This window comes from Cavia porcellus, unplaced genomic scaffold, assembly GCF_034190915.1.
Source record: "Cavia porcellus strain 051 isolate PalLab524CR breed Dunkin Hartley unplaced genomic scaffold, mCavPor4.1 scaffold_10, whole genome shotgun sequence".
Taxonomy (NCBI): domain Eukaryota; kingdom Metazoa; phylum Chordata; class Mammalia; order Rodentia; family Caviidae; genus Cavia; species Cavia porcellus.
This window is the reverse complement of record NW_026947493.1, coordinates 9,231,256-9,258,520: the sequence shown is the minus strand read 5'-3', so window position 1 is coordinate 9,258,520 and position 27,265 is coordinate 9,231,256. Positions and strand designations below refer to the sequence as shown.

Below are 27,265 nucleotides of genomic sequence, written 5' to 3'. Positions count from 1 at the left end.
CAAGGCCATGCACTCAGTATCTCACAAAAATGCACACAAAATGCACTGCCCACAATGAAACAAAGTGTATCTAATTTCTATCATTTGAACTAAAAATGAGGCAAATTTGAACTAAAAATGAATCAAGCTTACCATTTTCTTCTTTAACAGTGTTTATGTCCACCAAATATTTCCAGGCTTCACTTCCATGACATTTTCCACATAAGAAAGTAGTAGGATGTAGGGGTCTATATTGACCAGATTTCCTGTCACTGGAACATGATACTTGATACCCACAATTTAGGAGAGGTTTAATTTTGGCTCATCGTTTCAGAGGGTACAGTCCATGGCCAACTGGCTCCAAAGCAAATACATCATAGTGAAAGGTTCAAGCAAACTGCTTACTTTATGGCTGCAGGGAGCAAAGCACAGGAGGAGTAGTGAAGGCAAAGGGGCCAGAAACCAGATATGGTACTCAAAATCATACCTTCACAACCCATTCAGACATACCCAGAAGTGTGCTTTACTAATCCCCAGTTATCTACCCAGCCAATCAAACTAAGTTAATCTTAATGATAGGCTCTAGTTCTGAGAATATGCCTGAAGTTACTATCTTAGTGTTGATAACTTGCATTAAAATACTTTATATTAAATTATCTCATTTAATCCCTTCAGTAGATAGTGATAGAGAAAGTAGAGAAAACTGAAGCCTTTGTGCTTCTTTGCTTTCAATTTCAAAACTGCTCCCAGTGGCATCCTTGGAGTTACATGCTATGGTTTTGGCATTTCTAATACAGTATTCTTTCTCCTATACTTACATCCTAACCACTGGAAGTTCTCCACATGGATGCTTGGTTATTTATTGCCTTGTAATTGGCAACACTGCTTATTTAAAAATATATCTTCAAGCAGGGCATGGTGGTGCACATCTGTAACCCTGAAACTTGGAAGCCTGAAAAAGGATTACCACAAGTTCAGGGGCAGCCTGGGTTACACAGTGAAGTCAAAGCTAGCCTGAATTACATAACAAGACCTTAGCTCAAAAAAAGGAATTGTTTTTGTTTTTGTTTTTGTTTTACTTGAGCTGCTGAGCTAAATCCCTAGCCCTTGGATCTTTGATTAAAATAGTCTTTATATGTTGTATTAAGCTTGAAAAGCTGTAAGAATTACCATTTTTGAAACCTATTTTGAAAAAAAAATGCATCATTTTGAATTTAAAATTGTCATCTTTCCTAAAAATGAATTTTTAAAGTCCTGTGTCATTCTGAACAAAATGCAAACAATTAAGGACTTATCCAAGATTCTAAGTGTTACATATGAGTATATATAGGTCTTGGGTCTCAAGGAAGTTGTTTTTGCGATTTGATACTCAAGCAGTTGTGATGAAGGCAGCCACGGAGGAAAACCCAAGAATGATAGGCTCTTACAGGGATCTCTAACACTACACTAAAAATCAGTTTTTGTGGAAGATACAACTATGTTGTACATTTGGCTTTCTCTAAGACTGATTAAAATGAAAGTTATTTTGGTTTTGTAAATGTGTAATTTATTCTCTAGTGTCTTTATTTTCTGGCCTATTTGAATTTTTATTTTGTATATTATCATTTTGTATTACGAAAATCAAAATTATAAGGGCCTTTAAATAGTTGAAGACATCACTGGTACTAATTATACACTTTTTCCTGAGTGTTGAAGGCCCTTAACAGTTTCTTTTCAGAGCATGTAATATTTATTGAATGTCTTTTGTATATGAGATACCTTGCAAGGCAATTGCATATTGGCATTATTTTCAGTGAAGAGCAGTAAATTATGAGAAAGCTTAGGGTTTGCTTTACTGTCTTCTTTCTTCTTTCTTCTTCTTCTTCTTTGTCGTTGTCTTCTTCTTCCTCCTCCTCTTCTTCTTCTTCTTTTTCTTTTTCTTCTTCTTCTTCCTTCCTTCCTTCCTTCCTTTTCTTTCTTTCTTTCTTTCTTTCTTTCTTTCTTTCTTTCTTTTTTTTTTTTTTTAACCAAGATCACACTCAGGACCTCATACCTGCCAGGCAAGTTTCCTTGTTTTAGTTCTTTAGCTTTTTTATTTTTATTTTTTCTAAGCGTAGGAAAATTTATTGGAGAATAAGAATCGCTCCTGAGATACAGAAGGGGTCCCAAACGGGTTGCTCTTAGTTCATTATTTTTATTTAATATTTAAGATATTATTTGTTCTGTATACCAATTTGTAGCTAGCTATAAGAATTTATGGCTATTCATAAATACTTGCTATTCCAAGTCTTAAGTGCCGAGAACTTTTTGTAGTATATGGTTAAGTCTTCTCTGTGGTTTATAACCACTCGGTGTGTAGAAGCCATCTTCAGTGTACTTACCTTGACTTATGTATGCAGATACTCTGTGATGTTATACTAGGAATGAAAGAATGTCTAAAATTCAATGGGGAACAGCAGTGCTTTCACTTACACAAATCTTGGGTTCAGCCCTTTCTCTACCCATTAGAAGCCCTATGGCTTTGCCATATTGTTTACCCACTCTGCTTTAGGATCTCTTCATCTGTATTAGGAAGGTCATAAGAATGGATTTTCTTGGAGGATTTTAGGAGGATTCATGGGATGTTTACAAAATATATAGCAAGTTGCAAGACATACTATAGGTCAGTGGTGGTGAATCTGTGGCACACGTTTTACTTTTAGGACAAAAAATGTTAATGTATGAGTTGTTTAAACAAAAGCCTCAGTATTTGAGTTTAATTGCAGTTGGCACTTTGAGATCAATAAGTGATTTTGGGGTTGCAGCTCGGGCACTTGTCTCCAAAATGTTTGCCATCACTGCTATAGGTGCTTAATAAGTGATAGCTATTTTTATTTTAACTCACATTGCTTTAAACTTTCTCTAATTGAAAAAATTAAGGCCCCCAAAATTCAAAGACACAATCCAAAAATGGGCAACTGAGATCCACACTTTGACAAATAAATATATGAAAATATGTTCAGTGTCATTGGTCATGCAAGAAATACAGATTAAAACAACATTGAGTTTCATCTCACTTTAGAAAGAATGGGTGTCATTAAGATAAAAAGAGTAACCAGTACTGTGAATGTAGTATACAATCTGTCAAAACAAAAAATAAACTTTCTCCAATCACATTCTCTGTTTATCTATACTGATTTTACTTTTTTTAAAAAAAATTGTTTTTACTGAGGAAACTATATAAACCAACACCCTCAGACTACTTCAGGGTAGATGCAGGCCTCTTAAGAAACACGAATACTTGTCAACTAAAAGTTAATCAAAATAAGCAGTAGTATCACTTAGCATCTGTGCCATCATCTACAGAGATGGTAGGGTAGAGTAAACATTGTTTAAACCTAACAAAAACATCAAAGCACTGAAAAATAAAAAGAGTTCATTCAAAAATAACTAGGATTACAATCTGGGATATGCATGCTGTGGCAGATCATAGGCCTACAGAAAAAAGTGTAACAAAGGGAAGCTTTTAAAGCAAAGAAAACAAGTTCACATAGGCTGTTTTTGAAACAAAGATCTTGGCTACAGAACTTAACAAAGACAGTGGTGCTTGTTCTTTGGTTGTACTGGCTAGTGACTTAACTGAAAAGTTCTTCTTGGGAAAGGTCTCTATGGAAGTTCCTGTTACAGGCAAACATTCAAGAGAATTCTTCTTTGGGCCCCTTCAGCTGCACTTTTTTACAGTGTGACATGACTCCATTTTAGTACTAACAGTTTCCACAGTATCTGTTTTATGAATGGAAAGATTAAATGGCAGAAGAAGTAATCAGCTTGCCTAAACTCACACATTTAATAACATAGTAATATTGCTCGGATTTCTCCAAATAACTTTCTGTCTATATATAGTTGTTCTATATACTAGGTTATATTAACCTTCTAAGCTATTTTAAACTACCACAAAATAATAATAATTCAAAGCAACTCTACTGCTGACATTCACATCCATTATATCTCTTGATTTGTAAAACATTGTCCTTTCAAAAAAAAACTTTATATTTATAGATTATGTACCCTTAAGCTAGATTTCTGAATTTCAAATCCTACTCCAGCAGAAATCACTGTATATGCTTTGAGCAAATGAATTTATCTTGCCAAGTATGAACTGTCACATGAAATATGAGTAACAATTATACCTTTGTAATAAGATTGTCATAAAAATTAAGTGAAATAATATAGATAAACTTCTTAGAGTAGGACCTGGCTTTAAGTCTTAAGTAATTCATTGCCATTGTAGTGGAAATAGTAGGAATATTAGCTTAATATATTATCTCTAATTTTCTGTATTTTTTCTTCAGAGCAAGGATTTTGTTTCATTCATCTCTACATCTTATCTTAGAGCTTGTCATGTACAGGTTCTCAGAAATAATTATTGGACTGAATGAAACAGGCAATTTTTATTTTCAATCAGAAAGTTGTTTTCCAAAACAGAAAGCTTAAGCTCACAGAGGTTGCCCACAGGGTTTTAAACAGCTGCTATACATCAGTCACATCACTTACATCATTTTAGATAACTTTATGACAGGCTCAAATGGGGCCCTGGGATTCAACCCATTTCTTACAGTGCTGAGTCCAAACCCCATCCACGAAACTCTAATGTGCCTCCTTTTTTTTTGTATTGGAAATCAAACTCATGATCTCGCACTTGCCAAGGCAGGCACTGTGCCGCTGAGCTGTATCCCCGGCCCTCTTGTGATGTCTTGAGAAACATATGAGAATTCTTCCTTGTCGAGGTATTAATATATATTATCACTATAGCATTTTGTAAAATAAATATATTTGAAATAATATGAAGAATTAAGTTTTATTCCTCATTTGCTCTCAAAGAAAACTATACATGAAAACACTATGCCATTCTATCCTAGTTTTTGAATATATATAGAGAAAAAAGGACAACAGGTCACTGAGTGTGAATATGGAAAAAAATGAACAAATAAGTATCTGAACAGATACAGAAAGGATAGGATAAGCAAGTACTTTACAAATGAAAGCAGATGTATGAAATTAGAAGCTATCAGATCAGCAACAAAAATGAAGATGATAAAGTAGTTCTTTACATAGATTATAATTACTCATTTTTCCCAGTCCTGTCTCTCTTCTCTATATTGCACAGGGGAACAGGGAGGGAAATATGTAAGAGTCAAAGGTACTTTTGATTACAATAATTCTTTATATTTTTATTTGCATAGTTTTTTTCAATCAGCTTTCCCCCATGGAACCTTTTTCAAGTAATGAAAAAGATTCAGTTATTATTACAAGAAGTTTGTAACTGAAAGTTATGACCCTGTGAGGATGGCTCACAAAACAGGTAGCAGTAATGAGCCCAACTGTGACAGCATGGCACATAGATTGCCAAAAATTATGTAGTTTATATAGACCTGCCTAAAAAAGATATGCTTAATTATTTTATTCATATTAGGTTGACCTGAAAAATATTAAGTGACACAAGTCTATGGAACACAGACCTATCTATAAAGATTTTGACTTTTTCACTAAGATATATTTGGACTTTTTCTCCAAGACATTGTTTATAGATATCCTCTCTAAATTCTTTATTATCTTTAGGAAGACAGATAATTGGAAGAAATTATGTTTTAACTTTTCATTATTAATATGTAAGATAACATATAGATCATTAAGGATAATCAAGGTAAATATTATTTTATGAGAATTAACTGGTCCTTTCCCATAAGTTCCCATAAGAACTTTTAAAATAATTTTGAAGCAGAAAAACTGAAGATTATTTGAACATAGCCATATAAATAGCAGTAATTATGCTTGTTTCTGACATTTTATTTCTATCACAAACAAGTGCACACATTATTTTATCTGAAGCGCTTCCTTCCAGCATCCCCTGAGCATAATTACTAGTGTATTAGATTGTAGTTAACTATGCAGCATTTGGTAAGGATCCCATCTCTTTATTTTATCAAAGCAGTTTCATTTTATTTTCTTTGACTAAAAGTTATTTTTGTATTTTCAGTAATAAAAAATGTCTTAAGTAGTACCGTATCTGAATAATTTTCCCCTCTCGTTTAGTGATCTCTAGTAACTACCAGACCTGTCTTGGCCTTCTGATGCATTACCCAGTCATCGGGGATATACACTCACTGATTCTTAAGGCTCTGTTCCTTAGAGACCCAAAGGTAAGCTTTTTCAATAAAACATACACAATATTAAATTGAGTAAGAATTCCTGATGTAAAATTTGCCTAATGACAGACTTTGTCTATTGTAAATCCAAAATCAGAAACCTCATTGGCCAACGAAGAAGGAAATAAAGTGAACTTTGCCATGAGAAACTGTAACATAACTCTTGTTCCTCAAAAGATTGTTTTGCCCTTCTGTCTTCTTCATTATCAAAGAAAGAGTTAAGCAGCTATTCTCATAGCCAAACTTTATTATCATTGTACATCTCACTGGGAATGACTTTTATTCAAATATGGCCTCAGAGGCCTTATGAAGATCAAAAAAGTACATCCATACAAAGGATCAAGTCTGTGGGAGTTTATGATAGAATGAAATATTGAATTATTTTATATTATATGTATTTATTTTTCAAATTGAGTAACCTAATAAAATAAAGATTTAAAATTTGTAACTGATTTTTTTTCTACTTGAATGTAACAAACTTCATTAAAATTTTCTTTATACATAAGAAAAAATGTGCTCTTTTACAACTAAGGTTATATTTCTTAAAAATACGAACACTTAATGATCTAAAAAAATCTGTGAATCCTTACTACTTTTGAGCCAAACAAAAATATTGGATGAAGTATAAGAGAGAAAAAGCTTCAAATATGAATATCTCAGTGCCAGGCACTGGATGGTAATCCCAGCCTTTGGCTCTTTGGCAATCTCCCAACATTCATGTTGGCAGATTTCAGATTGTCTGTGAGTCAGTCAGTCTGTCTGTGGGTTCTATTGCCAAAGCTCTCTCTAATCAACTTCAGTCTCCAAGTTTAATACAAATTTTGATTCTGAAGGATTTCTGTTGTTTCCTAAGTTGGTGACTTCTTCCTTGATACATTCTTTATTTATTCTTCGACTGAGTTAAAGAATTCTCCCAATGCATATATATTTTTTCTAGAGAAATGCAAACTTCTGAATCCTTTCTGTAATACAAAATAATTTCATTCAGCATCAGAATTATAATTTTCTCTAATGTATAAGGAAGCATTTTTTTTTCTGGAGTAAAAGGAATATTACTGAAAATCTAGAGTTCCGTGTTTATATTCCTGTGTTCATATGTATGTGTATATTGTGGGAGTATCTTTTACCAATAAAATAAGATTCCTGTTTATAAAAGGAATAAGATTGTGTTGCTGGTCAGTGAAGTATGAGTTTCAATCTATAGACTCAAGGCTGTCAGCTCAGTATTAGGAATTCTATAGAGAGTAGGAAACAAATGCCAAAAGAGCAACATGAATTCCTTATTTGTGTGATTTTTTTTATTTAATGGAGGAAGAAGTAATATGTTACAAAACATATTGGTCTTGTTAATTTTTCCCTAGCTAAATATGTTGATCTTCCTATAAATCACTCATTTAGTTTCACAGTTCTTTGTACTAAGTCCATCAGTATTTATTGACAAAATCTAATTGCACTTTCATGATACTGTGATTTTCATAGAGTACTTTTTATCAATAGTATCCTTGATACAAGAATATAGTGAGCCAAATTCTATTAGCATTGAACATATATTTTTTAAGGCTTATGAGAAAAAAATGGTAGTATTATTATCTAAAAAGTATAATTCCCCATCCTTTCATTCAGTGTCTTACCATGTAAAAACATGCTCAAGCTAATGGTCCAAATGAGACCTTAAGCTGGTAATTTGGGGATAGGAAACAGGGCAAGATTAACAAGTTGTGTTCACAAGGCTCATGACCACAAGTTCATGAAGTGATTATATCAATAGGAAAAGTTAAAACTGTCCAGCCTTAGTTATACTTATGTGTGTGTAATGGCTGACCCATTGACATCATTTCATAAATTCCAAGCAATAACTAAGGTCTCTTATCATAAGTTTTAACATAGATTCATGGCAATGTAGTGTTCCCCAGGGAATCAGTAGAGGTAGAATTGTGAATTGCCATCTTCATTATTTTGGAAAAATTTTGTTTGCTGAGCCCTGATCTCCTTTTTTGTAACATTTGGAAATTGAATGAAATTGTCTCATACACCCAACCAGAACATTCTTTGTAAAGACTAGCTTTTTTTCTTTTAGTTTATTTTATTGGTGCCTTTTAGATATACGTAATGATCAATTCCCTATGATGACTGTGATCATTGTGTATGTCTAAAATGTACCAATAAAATATATCCTGAGATATAAATATATCATTTTATTTATATGTGTATGTGATTCTTTTTTCCTCATTCCTTCCCATCTCTTCAATCCAACTTCCCCTCCTTATTTAAAAACACTTTATCAGACATGGTAGCACACTCCTGTAATCACAGCATTTGGGAGACTAAGGCAGGATTGCTGTGAGGGTGAGGCCAGCCTGGGCTACATGTTCTCTTTTTCTCTCTTTACCTTTCCCTTCCCCCCTCCCTTATTCTACTTCCAATTTGAACATTTTTTTTTTTTTGACTTTCAAAGTGTCTATTATACATTTTGGTCCTTATTTACCCTTTTTGTTTGTCACATGAGAGAAACAATGTGATATTTAAAACATCAGAAAACAATGTGATATTTAAACATATCTCTTCAATTTGTTTCACTTTGAGGTATGATCTCAAGGTGATCCATTTACCTAGAAATGTCTCAAGTTTATCCTTTATGCTGGAGTAATTCCACTGTGTAAAAGAACCACATTTCTTATCCATTCATCTATTGATGGGCATTTGAGCAATTTCTAAGAGTTAGCTATTATGAATTGTGCTGCTATAAACATGGTTGTGTATGGTATCACTCTGATATGATACTTTTAATTATTTTGTGAAAATGCCAAGAAGGGGAATTGCTTGGTCAAATATAACCTCTAGTTTTATTTTTTTTTATTTTAAAGAGAGAATTGTAAACAAAAATAAAACAATGGTAAGATCGGCTAGTGCTTACATTGATTAATTTTGCATGCCTATATCTTGTAATCTGAGCAACACTTTGAAGACAACAATATACAATATATTAACCATTGTTAATTTTTTATTATCCTGTTTTATTTTTTTGAGGAATCTTCACACTGACTTCCATGATGTTTGTACTAGCCTATACTCCTACCAAGAGTACAGAAGTGTTCCTTTTTTCCCCACAACCTGCTAGTGTTTGTTATTGATTTCTTGATACTAGCCATACTTTCTGGAGTGAGATGGGATCTCAGTGTTGTTTTAATTTGCATCTCTTGAATGACCAATGATGTTGAACATGTTTTCGTGTATTTATTTGCCATTTTTACATCTTCATCTGAGAAGTATATATTCATTTTAGATGTCCATTTTTGGACTGGATCTTTGAATTTGGGGAGTGTATTTTTTGAGGTTTTTTTATATTATAGGTATTAGCCCTTTGTCTGAGGAATAGCTGGCAAAATATTTTTTCCCACCTTGTAGGTTGTCTCTTCACTCTGCTGTCAATTTCTTTGGCTGTGCAAAAGCTGTTTCATAAAATGAAATCCTAGTTTCTTATTCTTTCTAATATTTTGTGAGCAGTCAGGTTTTTGTTTATAAACTCTCCTAAAACAATGTATTCAACAGTTCTGCCTATTCTGTCTTCGAACAGATTTAGTGTTACATTTTGATTTTAGTTTAGTGCATGGTGAGGGATACTGTATAGGTTTAATCTTCAGCACATGTGCCTTGGTTACTTTTCTCTTCTTGCTGGGACAAAACACCCAACAAAACACCAAAATGAAAGAAGGAAAAGTTTATTTAGCTCACTGTTTCTGGAGGTTTCAGTCCAAAATCAGCTGGCTCCAAGGCAGGGTGGCATGGCACTGGGGCAACACTTCAAGGAAGCAGCCAGAGCAAATGTGGGGAACAAGCCTCTTCTCCCTTATATTATACACAGGCCATCCCTTTCTCCAGGACTGGTGTAGCACTCACAAAATCTCTGTGCACTCTTCTTGCACGGGATGAGGGTGTTTACAAACTAAGGATCCTGGCTCTCAGCTGAGTCCCTGGGTTAAATTTATGAAACATCTGAAGTTTACACAATGTATCAACCATAGCAAGGTGGAAAACCTGTTTTTGCAGCACCACTTATTAAAGAAGCTATCTTTCTTCCAGTAAAGATTTGTAGTGGTCTTTGTCTTTCTTGATCAGAATGGCTTAAAATTTACTTTGTCTCCCAGTAGAATAGCTACCTCTGTTTTTTTCCAGGTTCCTGTCATGTGAAGTATTACTTTCCATCCTTTGACTTTCAATCTATGAATTTCTTTTTGAGTTAAACATGTTTCTTTTATGCAGCATCTTCTTGGATCTTATTTCTTTGTTGGGAGGCATCATGTTTCTTGAGCTAGTCTGCCAATCTGTGTCTTCTCTCTGAATTAAGACCACTGATCTTAAAACTGGTACATACTGACTTATCCTCATCATTTTGTTTTCATCTCTGTTCCCTTTTTCCCCCCTTAATTTCTTGCCTTTCCTGATGGCTTCCTTCTGTTTTGGTTCATGAAATTGTAGTCATTATCTCTTTTTTTTTAATATCCTTCTGCATATTTTGGAGTGCTGGTTTGGTAATCATAAATTTATTGAGGTATTTTTTATCATGGAAGTATCTTTATTTTTCCATCAATTCGAAAGATAGTTTTGTAGGGTATATTAGTCTGGGTTGGATATACTTCATTCCAACTCTCCTTGACTTAAGGATTTGTATTGAAATGTCTGCTGTGATTCTGATAGGCTTTTCTATACAGGAGATTTTTGCTTTTCTCTAATAGCTTTCTGTTCTTATGTTGAATTTCTGGAATCCTGACTATTATATACCTTCTTGCAGATTTTTTTAATCATGGCTAATTGGAATTCTATATGTCTCATTTATCTGTGTATCAAATTCTTTCTCCATGTTTGTGAAATTGTGTACCATTACTTCCGTGAGCAGATTCTTTATGTCATTTGTACAATCTCATGCTTTTTCATTGACTCCAATCAACCTTACATTATTCTTTGCATCAGACTGCAGCTATTGGATTGATTTTTCTGTGGTCCTTCTATTTTTAAGAAATCTTTCTTTTCAGGCCATGTAGTTGCCCATGCTTGTAATTCCACCATTGAGAGACTGAGGCAGGAGGATTGCTTTAAATTTAAGGCCAGCTTGGGGTACAAAGTGAGTTCAAGACCAACCTGAACTGCATAGCAAAACCTTGTCTCAAAAAAAACAAAAAAGAAAATTTTTATTTTCATGATCGCTAACTGCCAACCTGTCTTTTAAATCTGATTTTTTGTTCTCACATTGGTTCATTCTGCTGTGTATCCTTTCAATAGAATTTTTAATTTGTTTCATGGATTCTATTTCTTTTCTATATTGGAGATTCATGGTTTCTATGATTTTCCTAAATTCCACTATTTTTTTAACTGTATCAACTCTAGATACACTAACCATGTTGATAAGCATTATGGTTATCATCTATTTAGTTATCTGAGAAATTACTTCTGACTTGATTTTTTTTCTCCAGAGCCTCAGTCATCTGCATTGTTAGTTTCACTTTTTCCATTTCAGAGAGTTCAAGTGGGTGGCTTTCAAGTCATTTCACCTCACTGCCCCAGGTTTTCCCTAGTCAAGCTGGAAGTTTGAAGTTGCATCTTGCATCCCTATCTTCTCATTTTCTTTCTTTCTTTTTTTCTTTTTTAAGTTAGTGTCTGAATTGATGCTTATAAATTGTTTATGTTAATATAGCTTTATTGCTCCTTATCGAGAACTCCTTAGGAAAGGACTATCCATTAGAGATGTCTTCCAGGTGTAACTGCCTTTTGAGTTTGTAGTCTATTGAAAGATCTTACATGTTCAATTTACTATGGATTAGATGTTGCTGCCTATTTGGACTTTGTAAGCTTGTTTGAAGGTTTTAGCAGGGGAGTTCAGCCACTCATATACCCTTGAACAAGGAATGGTTCTCTTCTATCAGTGGTGGTCGTCCTCTTCAACTGAGCACACAGGTTCTGGAGAGAAGCACATGGAACACTGAGGGAGGAAGGGAACACCCAACTAACCTGCCAGATCAGTTGAATCAATTTTGGCAATCAATGGGGTGACAAATGTTGTAGGCAAATTGCCCTCACATCCTAGTTGCTGCCTATTTGGCCTAGCGTATGACTGTTTGTCACTGGCCTACAGTATTTTTTTATGACTGTCAGATGCTCTGTCTTGGCATGCAAGGAAGAACAACTGATTGGAATAACTGTGTCACCTTGGCTGAAGAAGTACAGTCCATAATGACAGCAGCATAAGGCACTGCCTAGAAAAAGACAAGCTGTGGAAAATATTTTGCCACCTTTAACCATATGAACAAAACTCGTTATCAAATAAAATCTAAAGCAAATCATAAAATTTTATATAATAAATATCCCCTCAGTAAAGCAGTTTTACCCTCAAATTTAAAGAGGTAAGAGAAAAAATAGATGTAGAAGATGAGAAAGAGATTAAATGCAAGTCTGAAGGACAAAGAAACATAATGCAAGCTTTAGGGTAACAGGTGAAAAAGAAAGAGAAAAGGAAAGAAGAAAGCAGTAAGAATAGAGCAAAACAATAGCAGCAAAAACTAGAAATAATTTTATTAGTTTCACTAATAAAAACAAGAATAACCAACCAATGGGAACAAAAAAAGAAGAAGAAAAATACTTCCACTTCAGGGTATATCTGTGCTGTCGTTGGCAGATCAAGTGGGCAGACACAGTACAGATCCATGTTGATTGACTCATAACGTATGCAGCAGGATTTTGGTGGGATGGTTATAATTCCAGCAAGCCTGTACTTTGAAGTCCACCAAAGCTTGTGTTGATGTTGGTTTCTGTCTATGAGGCTGGGACCCACTCTATTTAGTGCACAATTCCCTGGGTGCCTCTGTGGGCTTGAACTCAGCTTCCTGATTTGGGATGTCTCCCATGATTATGCTTCACCCTGATACTGGGAGCTGCTGAGTAGAGCCAACCTACAGCTGCCTTGAGTCCCAGGTTCAGCTGGCCCCTTTTTAAAATGGCAACTGATCAGTTACTCTCTCATGGAGATATCTGAACCAGAATCCCTCACCAGCCATTGCAGACCACAATGCCCACTGCTCCATTCCACTGGTGCACTTATTTCTGGAAGCCTCTGGAGCTGTCTGTCTCAAACTGTGGGCTTGGATTCAGGGAAAGAGCACCACTTACTACTTCTGTCTTCTGCATTGATGTCTCTTTCTTTACTCTCCCTATGAGTTCCAACTTTAACTTCAGCTCCTTTCTGGGTTCTGGGAACCCATTTCTGTCTTTATTCTTTTTCCCATGTTGCTATATTCTAGCATCTGGACTCTAAATCTCACAGAGGCTGATTTGTTGCTGTTTACCACTCCACCATCTTCCTGAAGGACGACTTCTAATAAAGTAACAAGATCCAATTCACTACTACAAAGAACTGTTGAAAAAAACAACAGATCTACGTGTATTACAGAAATCCACAAGTATTCAAAGGTTTCATTAGTGTCTGTTGTAGTCAAAAGAAGATTTTTTATGTTGAAGGAGAAAAAAAGATAATCTATCCTAGTCCTTCAACTCATGTCTTCTAAAAATCCAGACATCAGAATACTTTAAATGTATCCTACTTAATAACAACAGTGAAACACTTAAAAATATGAGTCATTCCTGATTCAAGCAAAAAATAGTAAGTACTGAATACACAAATGTCAAGGAAGCGAACTTGTAGAAAGATGAGACTTGAGGCATGAAGCTACTCTTTTCCGTATCCTAGCTTTGTGTGATAGTACGGTTGAGTGCTATTGACAGAATCAATACAGGAGAAGTAAACAAGAAACTCTAAGTCTTAATAAGTTCAATGCCTTCTTTCAGATGTGCTCTGTCTTACCATCAGCCCTATATTGCAGTAGAGATTATTCTATTGAAAACACAAATTTACAAGTAAAGTTTAAAACATGAAACCCTTTTGGTCATACAGCAGAGGTAGTCTTTACTATGGAAAGAATTCTCACTTGAACAGACTGAAATAATAGCGCTGCATAGTATTAATAATAATATCATACTTATTCATAGTTTGGCAAGCATTTTGACTTAATTTGGTCTTTCAGGGCATTATCTTCCTCATTCTTTTTCAGTAGAGAGAGGTTAAGATTATGTGATTTCTTCAAGGTCAAAAAACAAGTTTTAAACCTAAATAAAGTGGCTTCCTGACCTTTGTGTCTACTGTTTTCCTCCTCAGATACCTGGTATTAATCTGCCTTTTCCATAAAACCATTTCAAGGTGCAGTTAGAGCATTTCTTCCACTTCGAGTCCACCTAGCACCGTGATTTTTATCTGTTTGCATTTTGTCAGTTATTTCTCCTTAGGACTGGATCCTGGTTATTTTTTAATACTTAACATTGTGTTCTGCTTGTGCTTGGTATTAAGCAAATACTGGTAGAATTGAATCTGGTTTTAAATACCGTGCCTTTTCTCACTAAATCATACTGACTTTAATCTAAGTGGACCTCATTCATTGAGCATATTTCTAGAACCTATTCCCACATTCCACAAAAGCTGTAGCCAATGGTGTATTTTTTAAAGCTACCATTTTCATCAAGATCATGAATTAGCCCTATAACTTGAACTTAAAAAAGATCTAGTTCTTTGATTTCCTTTTGTCAGAATTATCTGACAAATACTGCCTTCAAATGCTATGAAATAAAAAAAGGCATAGCAAAGAATCTAGTTAATGTTCTTCATTTGGGCTATCAGTGTTTCAGAACAGTTGAGAATCGTTTATAGCTTTCAGTGACAATGACCATCTAGCTTCAGTACATGTCCCATAACTTCACCACCACTGGCCTAGACAGTTTAATCCAATCTCCTCCTTTCATTGATGAACTAATTGAGAATCTTGTTGAGCTTAGAGATTTACTGAAGGTTGTGCAGATTGTCACTGGCAGAACCAGCAAATGCAGCCAGAACTTAGGTGTCCTTTCCACATAATAGCTACAATAGCTTTGTTAGTTTAAAAATAGTGGTCTCCTGCTAATATATTTCTCATATAAAGTCTTCTATTTTAATAGACACTTACTTGTATTTATAATCAATTAAATTGCCTTATATGTCTGTGGGATGGATGATTGAATGGATGAATGGATGGGAATGATAGGGAAAGTTAGATATATGGCTAGAACTCCTCAAAATTTTTGTATGCATTATAACATGACTACATATGAAGTATCCTTTTGTAAAACTATGTAACCTGCACACCATAAATACAGATTCTGTACTGAGTTCTTCATATCAAACTCCTACTTGCCTTTATCATATTAGAACTACTGAGCAGATTCCCAAAAGCAATCCACTGAACTTGGAGGGATAGAAGGAGGACAATCTGAAATATATGAAGTGATTAAAAAACATTGTTCTAGCTAGTTATTGAAATTCAAAAAAAAAATAAAACTAAAACCCAATTAGAAACAAAAGTCATAGAAAATGTGAACATATTGCATTCCTTAAGTAACCAGATGTTCTCTCTTCCTGAAGGCAGTAAGGGCTAGGAATAAAGGTTTAAAACTATTGTTTTAAGTTAACTGTGAATCTTGAAAATCTGTTTTTCCCCTCTAGCAAATGCAATTCTAATACAGAGACATACACAAAGAAATTTTCATCTTTTGGTGTTCTCTGATTTATATTGTGTTGAAGTATTAACCTTATCACAAATGAAATACAGTATATGGATTACTATTTTAGATTGTGTAGTAAAAATTTGACAGCTACTGTTTACTTTTAGACTAGAAAATTTGGAAAAAACATTTTGGGTAAGTTTTCAAGCCATTCTTTTAGCAATGACTGCTGCTGTTTATGGTAGTGAATTGCTGGAAATAGGATGATTTCATAGTCATTTTTGTCCATAAAAACAATATATAATATACATTTTTTCCTATCTTTGACCAATTTTGACCTGGCTTTTGTTTAAATTTTTAATAATAAAAAATTCAAACATCAAGTTTTAGATTTTATGCAGGTAATTAAAATTTTACTCATTTAATTTAAAAATAAAATTCATTATATCTACAACATTTTTGTCATTGTCTAGTAACTTTGGTAAATGTCACATATCAAGTAGTGAATAGATTGAAACCTACCACTGGCCAGGTGACAATGTTAGAAAAGTTTCTTTTCCAGTAATTTCCACTATAATCTTATCTTTTGAGCCATAAAGAACCTAAAAACTATTTGTTACCATTTGAGGAGGATATAGTATATCCACTTACTTTTCATGATGTTTTTGTGAGAACTTCATTTCAGATTTTCTAGCATGTTTCTAATCCCAGTTTTGTCATGACTTCCACGTTAGAGATAGATTGCTTATGCTACTCCTGTATTTGCAGAGCATTTGTTTTAAATTAATGATTCCTGAAGAATCATTGTTATGTTTATTTCATTAGTGACATAAGAAAATGTTTTTTCTTTGTTTCTGAGCTGTATGACTAATATGTCATTCTTTATTATCACTAGGTTACCACCAATTGAGTGTTTACTATTGTTCATATTTAGGTATTAATGACTAATCAGGAATGTTTTCACAACCAATCAGAAATACAAACTTATCAACATAGATTAGCATTTTTAGAAACTTGTTTTATTTCTGAATAAACGGTAGTGATAAAACATTCTTCAAGGAATTATTTTAAATCTTTATTAATCCTGTATTTACTATTTGTTTTCAAATATTTTGTAACATTATAATGCATTTCTCTAAACATATTAAAAGGTTCTTTAGGTGCCTCAAATAATTTTGAATTACTTTCATAGTTTCTTAGTACATTAAGTTAAGCTGTTGTTATTGTATATAATCTATATACCAGCCACTGTTTAGATGATGCTGATATAATTGTGAACCAAAAAATAAATAAATAAGATGTGGCACTTATTACAGTAAGTAAATAAGCAGGAAATCATTTGACGTTATAGAAGATTTGAATAGAGTGGCATCATTAAAATGGTAAGTAGAAGAATAGAAGTGGGCCAAGTGAAGATATAGTCATAGGGGCTTCTTAGGGGAGGAGACATTCCACTTGGACTTTAAAGAATTTCCATAGATGATGTAATTCTAGCTTGAGGGAACAGAAAAAGCATAGCATTTGGGGATTGCTGAACCAATGGCCAAGCCGGCTTGGCAGTTCTCTGTCCAGAGTGACTCCTCAGGAATATAAAGGATAGCTACCACTCCCCCCCACCAATCTTCATATATTTGCAGACAATAATTTCAAAAAAGTCCATGATATGTGTAGGGAATTTTTATAGTATTTTGTCTGATATTAATTGGTATAATTTTCTAACTTGTATTATCATTTAACATAAATAAATGATTTGTGTATCAGTGAAAAATCAAGGTAAAAAGAATTTCATTCCAATATGGAGTTGGGGGTTGGTGGGGTTTTTTTATTCTGTTTTGTTTTGCAGGGACTTGTGGGTTTTTTTCTCACTATGTTGCTTAGGCTAGCCTTGAATTTGTGAGCTCAAGTGATCCTCCTGCTTCAGTCTCTGAGTAGCTGAGACCACAGATACATATCATCGCACCCATCTTTCTATTGATGTTTATTAATGCCTGTAAATAGTTGGCAATGGTAACAATATTTGCCAAAACTGACCATGACCTCTTTAGTCAGTCTCAGAAAGTTTTTTTGATTTTTATTCTGGGCAACTGAAAAGATCTATGAAACTTAGTGGAAATAATTGCTCTGTATGTTTGGAGGTGATTTTCTTACTGAGAAACTGCCTGTTTCTTCAGATAACTACCTTAAAAAAATTTTTAAGATCCATGGGTTAATTCTGTTCTGATTAACAGTGAACAAATCAAAATTTGAAAACCAATCTTCTGCCTTTTATTTACTATGTCACAAGTAAGGAATATGTAGAAGTTGAGGGAGAAATAGATAACTAAAACTTTTAAACTGTTTATCTGAAACAGTATGTTCATAAATTTACTATAAAGCCCAATGTTAGAAGTAATAAAATGCATCATACTAAAATGACTCATGTGAGGTCAGGGACTGAAATGGCTTCTATGCTTTATCACTGACTTGCTTCTTTGGCCTCATAAAAATAATTTAGTCTTTGCCACCTTAAAATAAAAGTTAATATAGTCATACTCGCCATTAACTTTTTAAAGCCATTACCTTTTTAAAAGTTAATATATGGCTAATACGGTCTTAATTAACTACCTATAGTGTCTAAAGCCTTTTCTAGCTCTCAGTGCTGGGCAACCTCACTAATCATTTATTTTTTGTGTTTGAAGTAACTTGTTCATATGTCTAAAGTTACAAATCAAAAACTATGACAAAAAAAGATAAAGCTGACAAAACGGTAAAAAAAGCATAATTTCTTTTATTACAAGTAGTTGTTGCCTCACAAATATTTTATGTTCCCATAATTATATATTATTGCTAATTTAAAACATTAAATATATTGATTTTATAGGAAGAAAAGTCAGTACATGGAAGTAGTAAACTTTTACCATAATCATTTAATTTTGTTCTGTTTTTTGCATAATCTTTTGTTGTGAATGTTGAATATACCCCAAGGTCCATGTGTTAGAGGCTTTGTTCTCAGTGTAACACTGCTGCACAATGGTAGAAACTTAAGAGGTGGGACTTTGGTAGGGAGGTCTTTGGGTTACTGAGGGCTTGTACTCAAAGAGAATTGTGGGTCCCAGTTATTTTCGTTTTGATTTTTTGTTTGGTGCTATGAAGAGAGTGGTTTTGCTTTACTACATGTTCCTTCCCTGATACACCACCACACACCCAAACTAGTAGGCCAACTGACATGAACTTTTAGTTCTTTTTGTTTTTTTTTTTTTTTTTTTTTTTGTTGTTGTTGTTGTTGTTTTGGTTTGGTTTTTTTGTACCAGGGATTGAATTTACGACCTTGCACTTGCACTTGCCAGGCTAAATCCCCAGCCCTGACATGAACTTTTAACTGTGAACTAGAGTAAACCTTTCTCTTAGTAATTTAGTTACCAAAGATATGTTGTCATAACAGAAAAGCTTCACAGACAAGAAGTTATATTCTTTCTCAAAACACATACAAAATGTTATTTGCAATAGAAATGTTGAAGTATACTTCATCCAACTCAACTATTTTTATACCTACTATATTGGTAAATGGAAGTTAAGTTTCCATACTTCCAAGATTTTTTTACTTCAGTACTAACTGGATCACTAAGATGAATCTGAAGACACCACTGGGTTGATCCTCCAGTTCTTCCAATCAGAGACCAATTGAGCTCTATGAAGAGGATTTTGCTCTAGCATTTGATGTATGAGCTTGGTTCACATGCTGGTAGTGACATTTGTCTTAATATGGTTTGGAAAAGTCCCCCCCTCCCTCCCCCCCCGGTTTAAAGAGGAACTTCATAGTTTCATTTTTCCAGTTTCTCTCTAAAAGTGCTATTTTCATTGATTTAGCCAAAATCTGCTAGGCTCCTACCATGTACCAATGGCATTTATAAACCCTTAGAAGTCTTAGTTAAAACACATAAAGAAAGATGACTAGCATTTGTGGAAAGTGAAGGAACTGTCCACTGGAGTGATTTTCTCTTCTGTTTTTAGATCTAAGCTTCTCTTTGAGGCTTAGTCTTATGTCCTACAGATCTCCCTGCCTCCATAGAGGGTAACTTGAATGATTTTTATGTTACTTTGACTCATCTAACTTTCCTCTGAAAATACATCAGATCCATAAAAACAGTACTTTCCATCTCTATTGTTGCTAAACCCATAGTAGATAACTTACTGATTTCTTTGTTACTCTTGAATTGTTTTATCTTTCCCAGAAAGTGCTTCAAATCAGAAAGACAATGCTTGTTTGTGTTTTGTTTTCTCTTTGCCAAGCATTTACAAAATGAATGAGGGGCTGGGGATTTAGCTCAGTAGCATAAGCACCTGCCTTGCAAGCTCGTAAGTTCAATCCCCAGTACCAAAATAAATAAATAAATAAATAAACAAACAAACAAATGACTGAACAGTGACCAGTTAACTAGTTACTACAGCCAAGCCTTCAGGTTCTCTGCCAGGGGAGAAATTGTGATGTCCACTGCAGTTCTGGTTAGCCACACAAACTTAAAAGCTAACCACCTAAAAACAGAAGCTGTGACTAAGCCAGTGATCTCCAAAGTGGAGTATGTATATACATAGTGACTGTACAAAGAGAATTCAAAGGAATATAGGAAGAAAACATGAAGTTTCTTATTTTTTTCCCAAAAAAATCATTGAAACATATTGCTAAGTTTTATTACTTAACATCAAGATTAGCAACTGGTACCCAAATGCCCTTTGTGTGGGCCGATCATGTGTCATCTATCATAATTCTCTGAAAATAAGACTGAGTTTTATATTAATTTTTGTTCCTAGAGATGCAATGGGGCTTATTTTTGGAGAAATATGTTATTTTTTCATGTACAACAAGCTACATTTATTTCTTTATAACAGTCTACATTTATTCATGTATAAAAATCTACATGTATTCAAATACAGTCACACCATCTTCTGGAACATCATCATTGCTCTCCAAACCCAAATTCCAGACTGAGTGTCCTGTAACTCCATTTCCCCAATCTCTCTTGTCCAGCAATAGAACTATCCTAAAATGACCATTTCTTGTCTATGTAACCTACACATAGTCCATTGACAGTATAGCTATCAGTGATTTTATCCCATAAATTCTTCACCCAAGTCATGACCTCTTAGTGCGGCTTCACAAAGTTTCCATTAAGTCAGTTGTTAATTAAAGACTTACAAGACAGGAGTGTCAACAAAATTGATGACAGCTAAGAATGGTGGTTCACACAAAAGTGCCAAAAAGCACCAAAATTCAGAAAACATGTCTTCATTTCATGCAAGTACATTAAGTATGTCCATTACAACACAAGACTATTGAATTATGAAAATTAATATTAGACACATTTGTTAATTATCAAGTGCTCATGTTATTTGTATGTTGTATCTATATTCCAGTTACTCATCATTCAGCAGTAGATCTTGAATTCATTTGTTTACACAAGCATTTGTCTCTTATTCCCAAGGTACTCGGGTATTTACAAATGCTTAGGTATAATTTATATTATCATTTATTTTAAGTATTAATATCAACAATATTATTTCTTTAATTATATATTAATATTAATAGTTACAATTTTATACTTTGTCACATACTGCAATAGATATACTAAGTGTGTCTGTCTGATGATCTTAACTGGGACTTAATTTAAGGTAGGGCTTATATTATGAGCATTCTGAAAAAATAATGCTAGGGCTTATTTTCCAGTTGGGCCTTATTTTCTGGGAAATATGCTCTCAGGTCATCTAAAGGAAAAGGACTTCCACATGCAAAGAGTTGATAGCAGAGCCCCTTTCATTTTCTATTTGCTTTCACCATCATCTTAGTTACTTCTGTCTCATTGCTGGGACAAAATACCTGATGTCCAAAATAAAGAGATAAAGGTTTACTTAGCTCACAGGCTGTAGAACTTTCAGTCCATGTTTAGCTGGCTCCAAGGCAGAATAGTGTGGTTGAAGGCCAACTGGTCGTGGTAGCAGAAGACCAGAAACCAGAAGAGCAAAAGAGAAAAGCAAGACTCTTTTTGTTCCTTATATTGTATGAAGTCTTCTTGCCCTAGGATGGATGTAGCACTCACACCCTTAATTCTGGCATTAGACAGTGACAAATTTTAGGTTCAGCCACCTCCAAAAAGCCTGCCCATGATCAAATGAAGCTTTGGGGGAATATTTTTACACAGACCATAACAATCACCGTGTACCTTATTCCTGCTTCCATGTGTCCAGATTTATGGATCACATTTTCTTAAATGATGGCATATTCATACCACCAAAGAAATGTCAGAACTCATGTACATTTATTTTGGGTTCACTAGATATCTCCTAATGTTCTTAAAAGAGTTGCTCCATAGATTTTCTTTTTTGGGAGAGAAAAAAAAATACACCTACTTCAAATCTGCTTACCTTTCCAGTAATAATAAGTGACTGTCAGTAATATGGTACTATGCGAATATTTTTAAAACACTAACACTTACTTTGTCTTTTCAAGGGAATGGCGAAATTTTAATAATGAAAATTGAGCTTTTTCAAAGAAATTCATGCTATGGAGAGATCATTTCAAAACAGAGTATTTAAAAATGTTTCATCATTGTATGATATTCTTGCCAAAAGTAATTGAGTGTGTAACTTCTTTAAAACTCTGAAAGCACCTAAAAATTGTGGAAATGGAATTTTTTAACTTGGCCAATAATCTTCTAGATGAAAAGATAAAATCAAGTTTGAATCAGTGTTTTGAAATATAAAAATGCAGCATCTTTCATTTAGATAATAAGAGCTGAAAAATAAGGAAGATAGAAATTTTACTAACAAGAGCTTTGACATAATTAGTGTTATGAAATGAACACCATAGTTTAGCAAAGGCAGCTAATCTCTTTCTTCCACTCAAACGTTTGCTTCTTTATAAGGTAGCTTTTTCTAGAATATCATTCACAGAAGCTGACTCTGAAAAAGCATTGAATGTAGATTTCTAAAAAGTTAGGTACATTCAGTCACATTACTGGCAAAACTATGTTTTTAAGAAAAACACAAATCCTACTAAAAGTAAAGTGTTATGGAAATTAAATATGCTGTATTTTGAATCTCATTTACAAATCCTGTTGTGCCTGTATTTTCCTATATACAGAAAAAAAAAGAATCAGTCCAAGTGGTACACGCATATAACTTATAAATAAATATATATTTATTGGGAGGATTACCCTCCACACACATACACATATGAAGTTTTACTAGCAAACAGATAATCAAAAGAAGTTGAATGACCCTTCTGCCCTACCTAGATCACTGGTTCCTGAAAACAGATCCAGGTGATTCTAATGTTAGGTGAGATTCTTAAGCCTGGCCTCTAGTACACACACAGCTCTCTATTTTGTAGACATGGATATTAGTAAAAACAACTAGGAAAGACATAGGATTCACACTTATTCTTAAGAAAAGAGAATGCACCTGAATTCTTTTGGTACAGTAGATAGTTAGGGTCTCCTGAAGTTCCTGGTTTCACTGAGAAGTCTGCTAGTGTCATTCTAGTTCTCTAGCTATGTTCTTATAACCTGGACTCACTATGTATTTTTTGTTGATTTTTCTGATGCTTAAAAAAATAATTCCTAGCTGGGAATGGCACATGCCTATTATTCCAGTACTCCAGGAGAATAAGGAGGAAGAATCTGAAATTCAAGGATAGCCTGGGCAACTTAGCAAGACCCTATCATGAAACAAAAAATAAAAGTAAAAAGGACTCAGCATGTACCTCAGTGTAAAAGTTCTGGTATTGGTTATAAGAATATCTTGCATTTTGTAATTTATTTATAACCTGCTATGACTCTGAATATCATGTAATTATACGTTATTTCCTCCTGAGGCCTGATGAGGGTGACTCAAAGTCATCCAGAATTCAGTGGCATATATAAGTCCTATCCCTCTGGTTACTATTCCAGTGGGTGCCACTTGTCCTCTTCCCTCTTCTTAGGCCTTACCCTCCTTGCAGGTCTGTAGTACAGTTTTCTGGTTACTCTCACTCTCATTACATCCCATTGTCCCAAATGACCATGGAAGAGTTAATATATGCTCTTTGGTATTGTGCAAGGAACATAAAACAGTTTTCAACTTGATTACCCATCCAACCTAACAGTTTACTTCTACTTTGTTTATTCATGATTGGAATTCCAAATCTGAAAATTGTTTTATTTACTACAAAAATTAGTTTGTCAAGTCTGATAGTTTAAATCCCCAAAGATTAACACTCAGTAAAATTGATGAAGGAAACATAATAAGGATGATAATAATAATTATTATTCTATAATGAAGATGATGTTTTATTTTAAAGAGAATTATACCAAGAATAAAGCCAATCAAAACAATATAAGTGATACAGGACTGCAAAAGAAGATAATAGGAAATTAACCATGGTTAACATTATGCCTCCTATTGTCATCAAAATAGCCACTCATACCTTCAGACATAATAAAAATTAAGCAAAACAGAAAAGAAAAGAACCAATAAAAACAAAACAATGAATGCAATAAAGGACTTCAAGATAATAGTAATTCCAAAATGGCTACCATAAAAAATCTTTGAAATAGCTGCTTATGCCAGTGGATATAATAAAATCAAACAAGACAAAACAGAATAAAACCCAACATAATAGAACAATGAAAATGACACAGGACTTCAAAACAAGACAACAGGGAGTCAACAATGGCTACCACCTTCAGAAGGAGATCCCACAAAGATGCTACATTTTGTGTTGTTATCATCTGAATAGATTATCAGACCACTACTGGCTTTAGACCTGCAATGTCAGTGAAACCATAAACACTATATAAGCATTAAGCTGTACTTTACCTCAGTAGCTATCGTCACAGCCTGTGTTTCTCTGGATCAGCTGGTTGCTTACACTGGGTATTGAGGGGTAGAAGAGGAGGCTTTTCTTGTCTCCCAGCAACTGTGCCTGGCATTTGGCTCTTCCCCCTAGCAGTCCGTGCATGGCATAAACATGCAGGGAGGGCTTGCTTCTTGTTGACTTCTTGTTCTCCTCCCCCACGGTCCACAAATGGCAGCAATTCATAGGAAAATGCTGGCTTCTGGTTCACTCTCCAGCAGCCTGTACATGGCACTGACTCGCAGGGAGGGCTTGCTTCTTGTTGACTTCTTGTTCTATTCCCCTGCAGTCCACAAATGGCTGAAAATTACTTTTAAGGCTTTTATTTTAAAACCATGTGGACATGTGGATGCAATGGTTGCTTACGAAAAATAGTAAGCAAAAGTAATAAAATAGAAAATAAGAGGAAACCAGTCCAGAGAGCTATGTCGAGGAGTTAACAGTGATACTGTAAACTAGAGGAGGGGCAAAAGAAAGGAATAGAGGGGTTTACAGTATATTAATAAAATTAACCAGATGCTAGTGGCAAGTGAAATCCTATGTTTCCATGACAGTACATTGTAATTGGGATGTGTCCCAGAGTCACACAGTTCTTCAGGCTTCTGTCAGGAGAAGGAGCAGGTTTAGCAAATAACTTGTAGCTTTCCTTAAAATGGAAATATCTTGGTTCCTTCATGTCTTTGGCTCATTGAGAAGGACCTAAGGGAAAAGCTAAAACCAAAGGACAAGTTTTTAACTTCTAATGTGTTGATCTCAGAAATCTGATTTTGTCAGCATTCTTAAAAAAACAAGTCCTCTCTAAGGGACAGATACAAAACTGAGCTTACAAGGCTCCTGTGGAAACTATATGTCTCCTTAATTTTCAGTGAGCCATAGAACAGCCACAATATTTATATTTTCATGCCCCCATGACTCCTTCATTTACATTGTAGTAGCAGTCTGCTATGGTCTGAATGTAGCCTACCCTCAAAATTCATATATTGAAATTCTAACTCCCAAAGTGATGTTTTGGGGAAGTGAAGTCTTTGGGAAATTATTAGTTCATGAACAGTATGACCTTATAATTAAGAATAATATCAATGCTGCAAACAGCTAGCTGCCTTCTTCATCTTGTGAAAATGCAACAGGAAGACACCGTCTATGAACCAAGAAGTGGAACATTAGCAGACATCAAATCCTTAAGTGCATTACTTAATCTTAGGCTTTTTAGCTTTCAGAATTGTGGAAATAAATTTCTACTCTTCATAAACCACCAGGTTTATGGTATTTTGTTTAGCATTCCAGACTGTTGAAAACGTACAGTGGAGGCCACACCATCAGATTACTTACAGTAAGAGGAAAAAACAGTGATTTAACTCCATCTGACCAGAAAAACGTGGACCTATGTAAAAAACAAAAATCACCAATCTCCTTGAAATACCTGCTATCAGGTAGAAGCAGGTGGGCAGACACAGTTAGTGAAACCAGCTTATGAGAGATCCTAACATACTTACATTACAGTACATAAAGTCTGGACCCTAATTTACAGTACAGATAATCCTTGGCAAGGTTGTTCGAGTTGACATGTTCTTTTAGATATACAAAATCCACCAAAAAAATATATACATACTTCAGGAAAAGAAAAATACTATGATATTTCTTCAACAGATGATGAAGGGCCCTCATATAAGGGCCCTTAGAAGATGTGTTATGTCACAGAAAACCCACTATACTTCCTGCTCTTAGAGAAAAAATTGAAAATGCATTTGCAGCAGTCTGAATTACCAGGGTTACCAAAGCATCTGTTCGCTGCACAAATAAATATCTGGGAACTAGTGTCTCTACACTGAGCACCCTTTGTAATTGTAAAGGCCAAACTTGTATTAATCCCATGATGGCTCAGAATATTTAGTATTAAAATATTCATTTGTTTTTCTTTTCCTGAAGTCTATACAATTTTGGGGGTTTTTTTGTTTGTTTGTGTTTTTTTGGTGAACTCATATTTTAAACATTAAGGAATGCAGGTAACTCTCACTATCCTGCAAACTTCCTGGTTTCTTGAAGAAAACTAACATGTTATGTTAATTTTATAGTTTGATTCTTGCCAAATTCCTGGGTACACAAATCTGATTTACTCCCAGTATTTAATAAATTTGTCAAGAGGTAAATTGGAAATACTTATCTTCTCACCTTTTTAGAGATATGAACACTTTAACATCTTTTTATGCATAGTTGCTTCAGTAAATCCAGAGTTCAGTGTTGAGGGGTTCTTTTTTTTTTTTTTTTTTTTTTTTTTTTCCTGTTTCCTGCATTCTGAGGTTTTCTTTGGCAGTTCTTTGTAGTGTGTACTGAAAATGTGTTGAAGAATTATGAACTGAGAGGTTTAAATCTGTTTCACAAAATTATCAGCTGTGGGCTTGTCCATTGAAATGTTACATGTCGGAGCTGTTAGTGATTTGATTCTTCCTGGCCTTTTTTTGAGGTGCTTATTGCAATACAAGTGACTTCCTCTAATTTTTTCTATAACATCAGTAGAAATACAGAGTATCTCAAATATGTTTCATCTAAAAGTATGCATTCTATGTTGCTGCATGGTTCTTTGGGAAACAGCACCAAGTGGAAAAATTTGAAAAATGCAGAAAAAAGAATGCTAGAAATATTTTCATACACCTCAGAAAGAGATAAAATGTTTACCCTTATCTTT

General features: G+C 34.3%; 1 protein-coding gene across 9 annotated transcripts in view; it reads left to right on the top strand.

The window, feature by feature from the left end:
* Positions 1-27,265, top strand: part of Tbc1d5 (TBC1 domain family member 5) — a 615,865-nt gene that overhangs the window by 473,128 nt on the left and 115,472 nt on the right. For all 9 annotated transcript variants that reach the window (XM_063257823.1, XM_063257829.1, XM_063257828.1 and 6 more), the window contains one exon: positions 6,031-6,137. In XM_063257823.1, the coding sequence (XP_063113893.1) occupies positions 6,031-6,137 (107 nt within the window). The remainder of the gene's footprint in view (positions 1-6,030; positions 6,138-27,265) is intronic.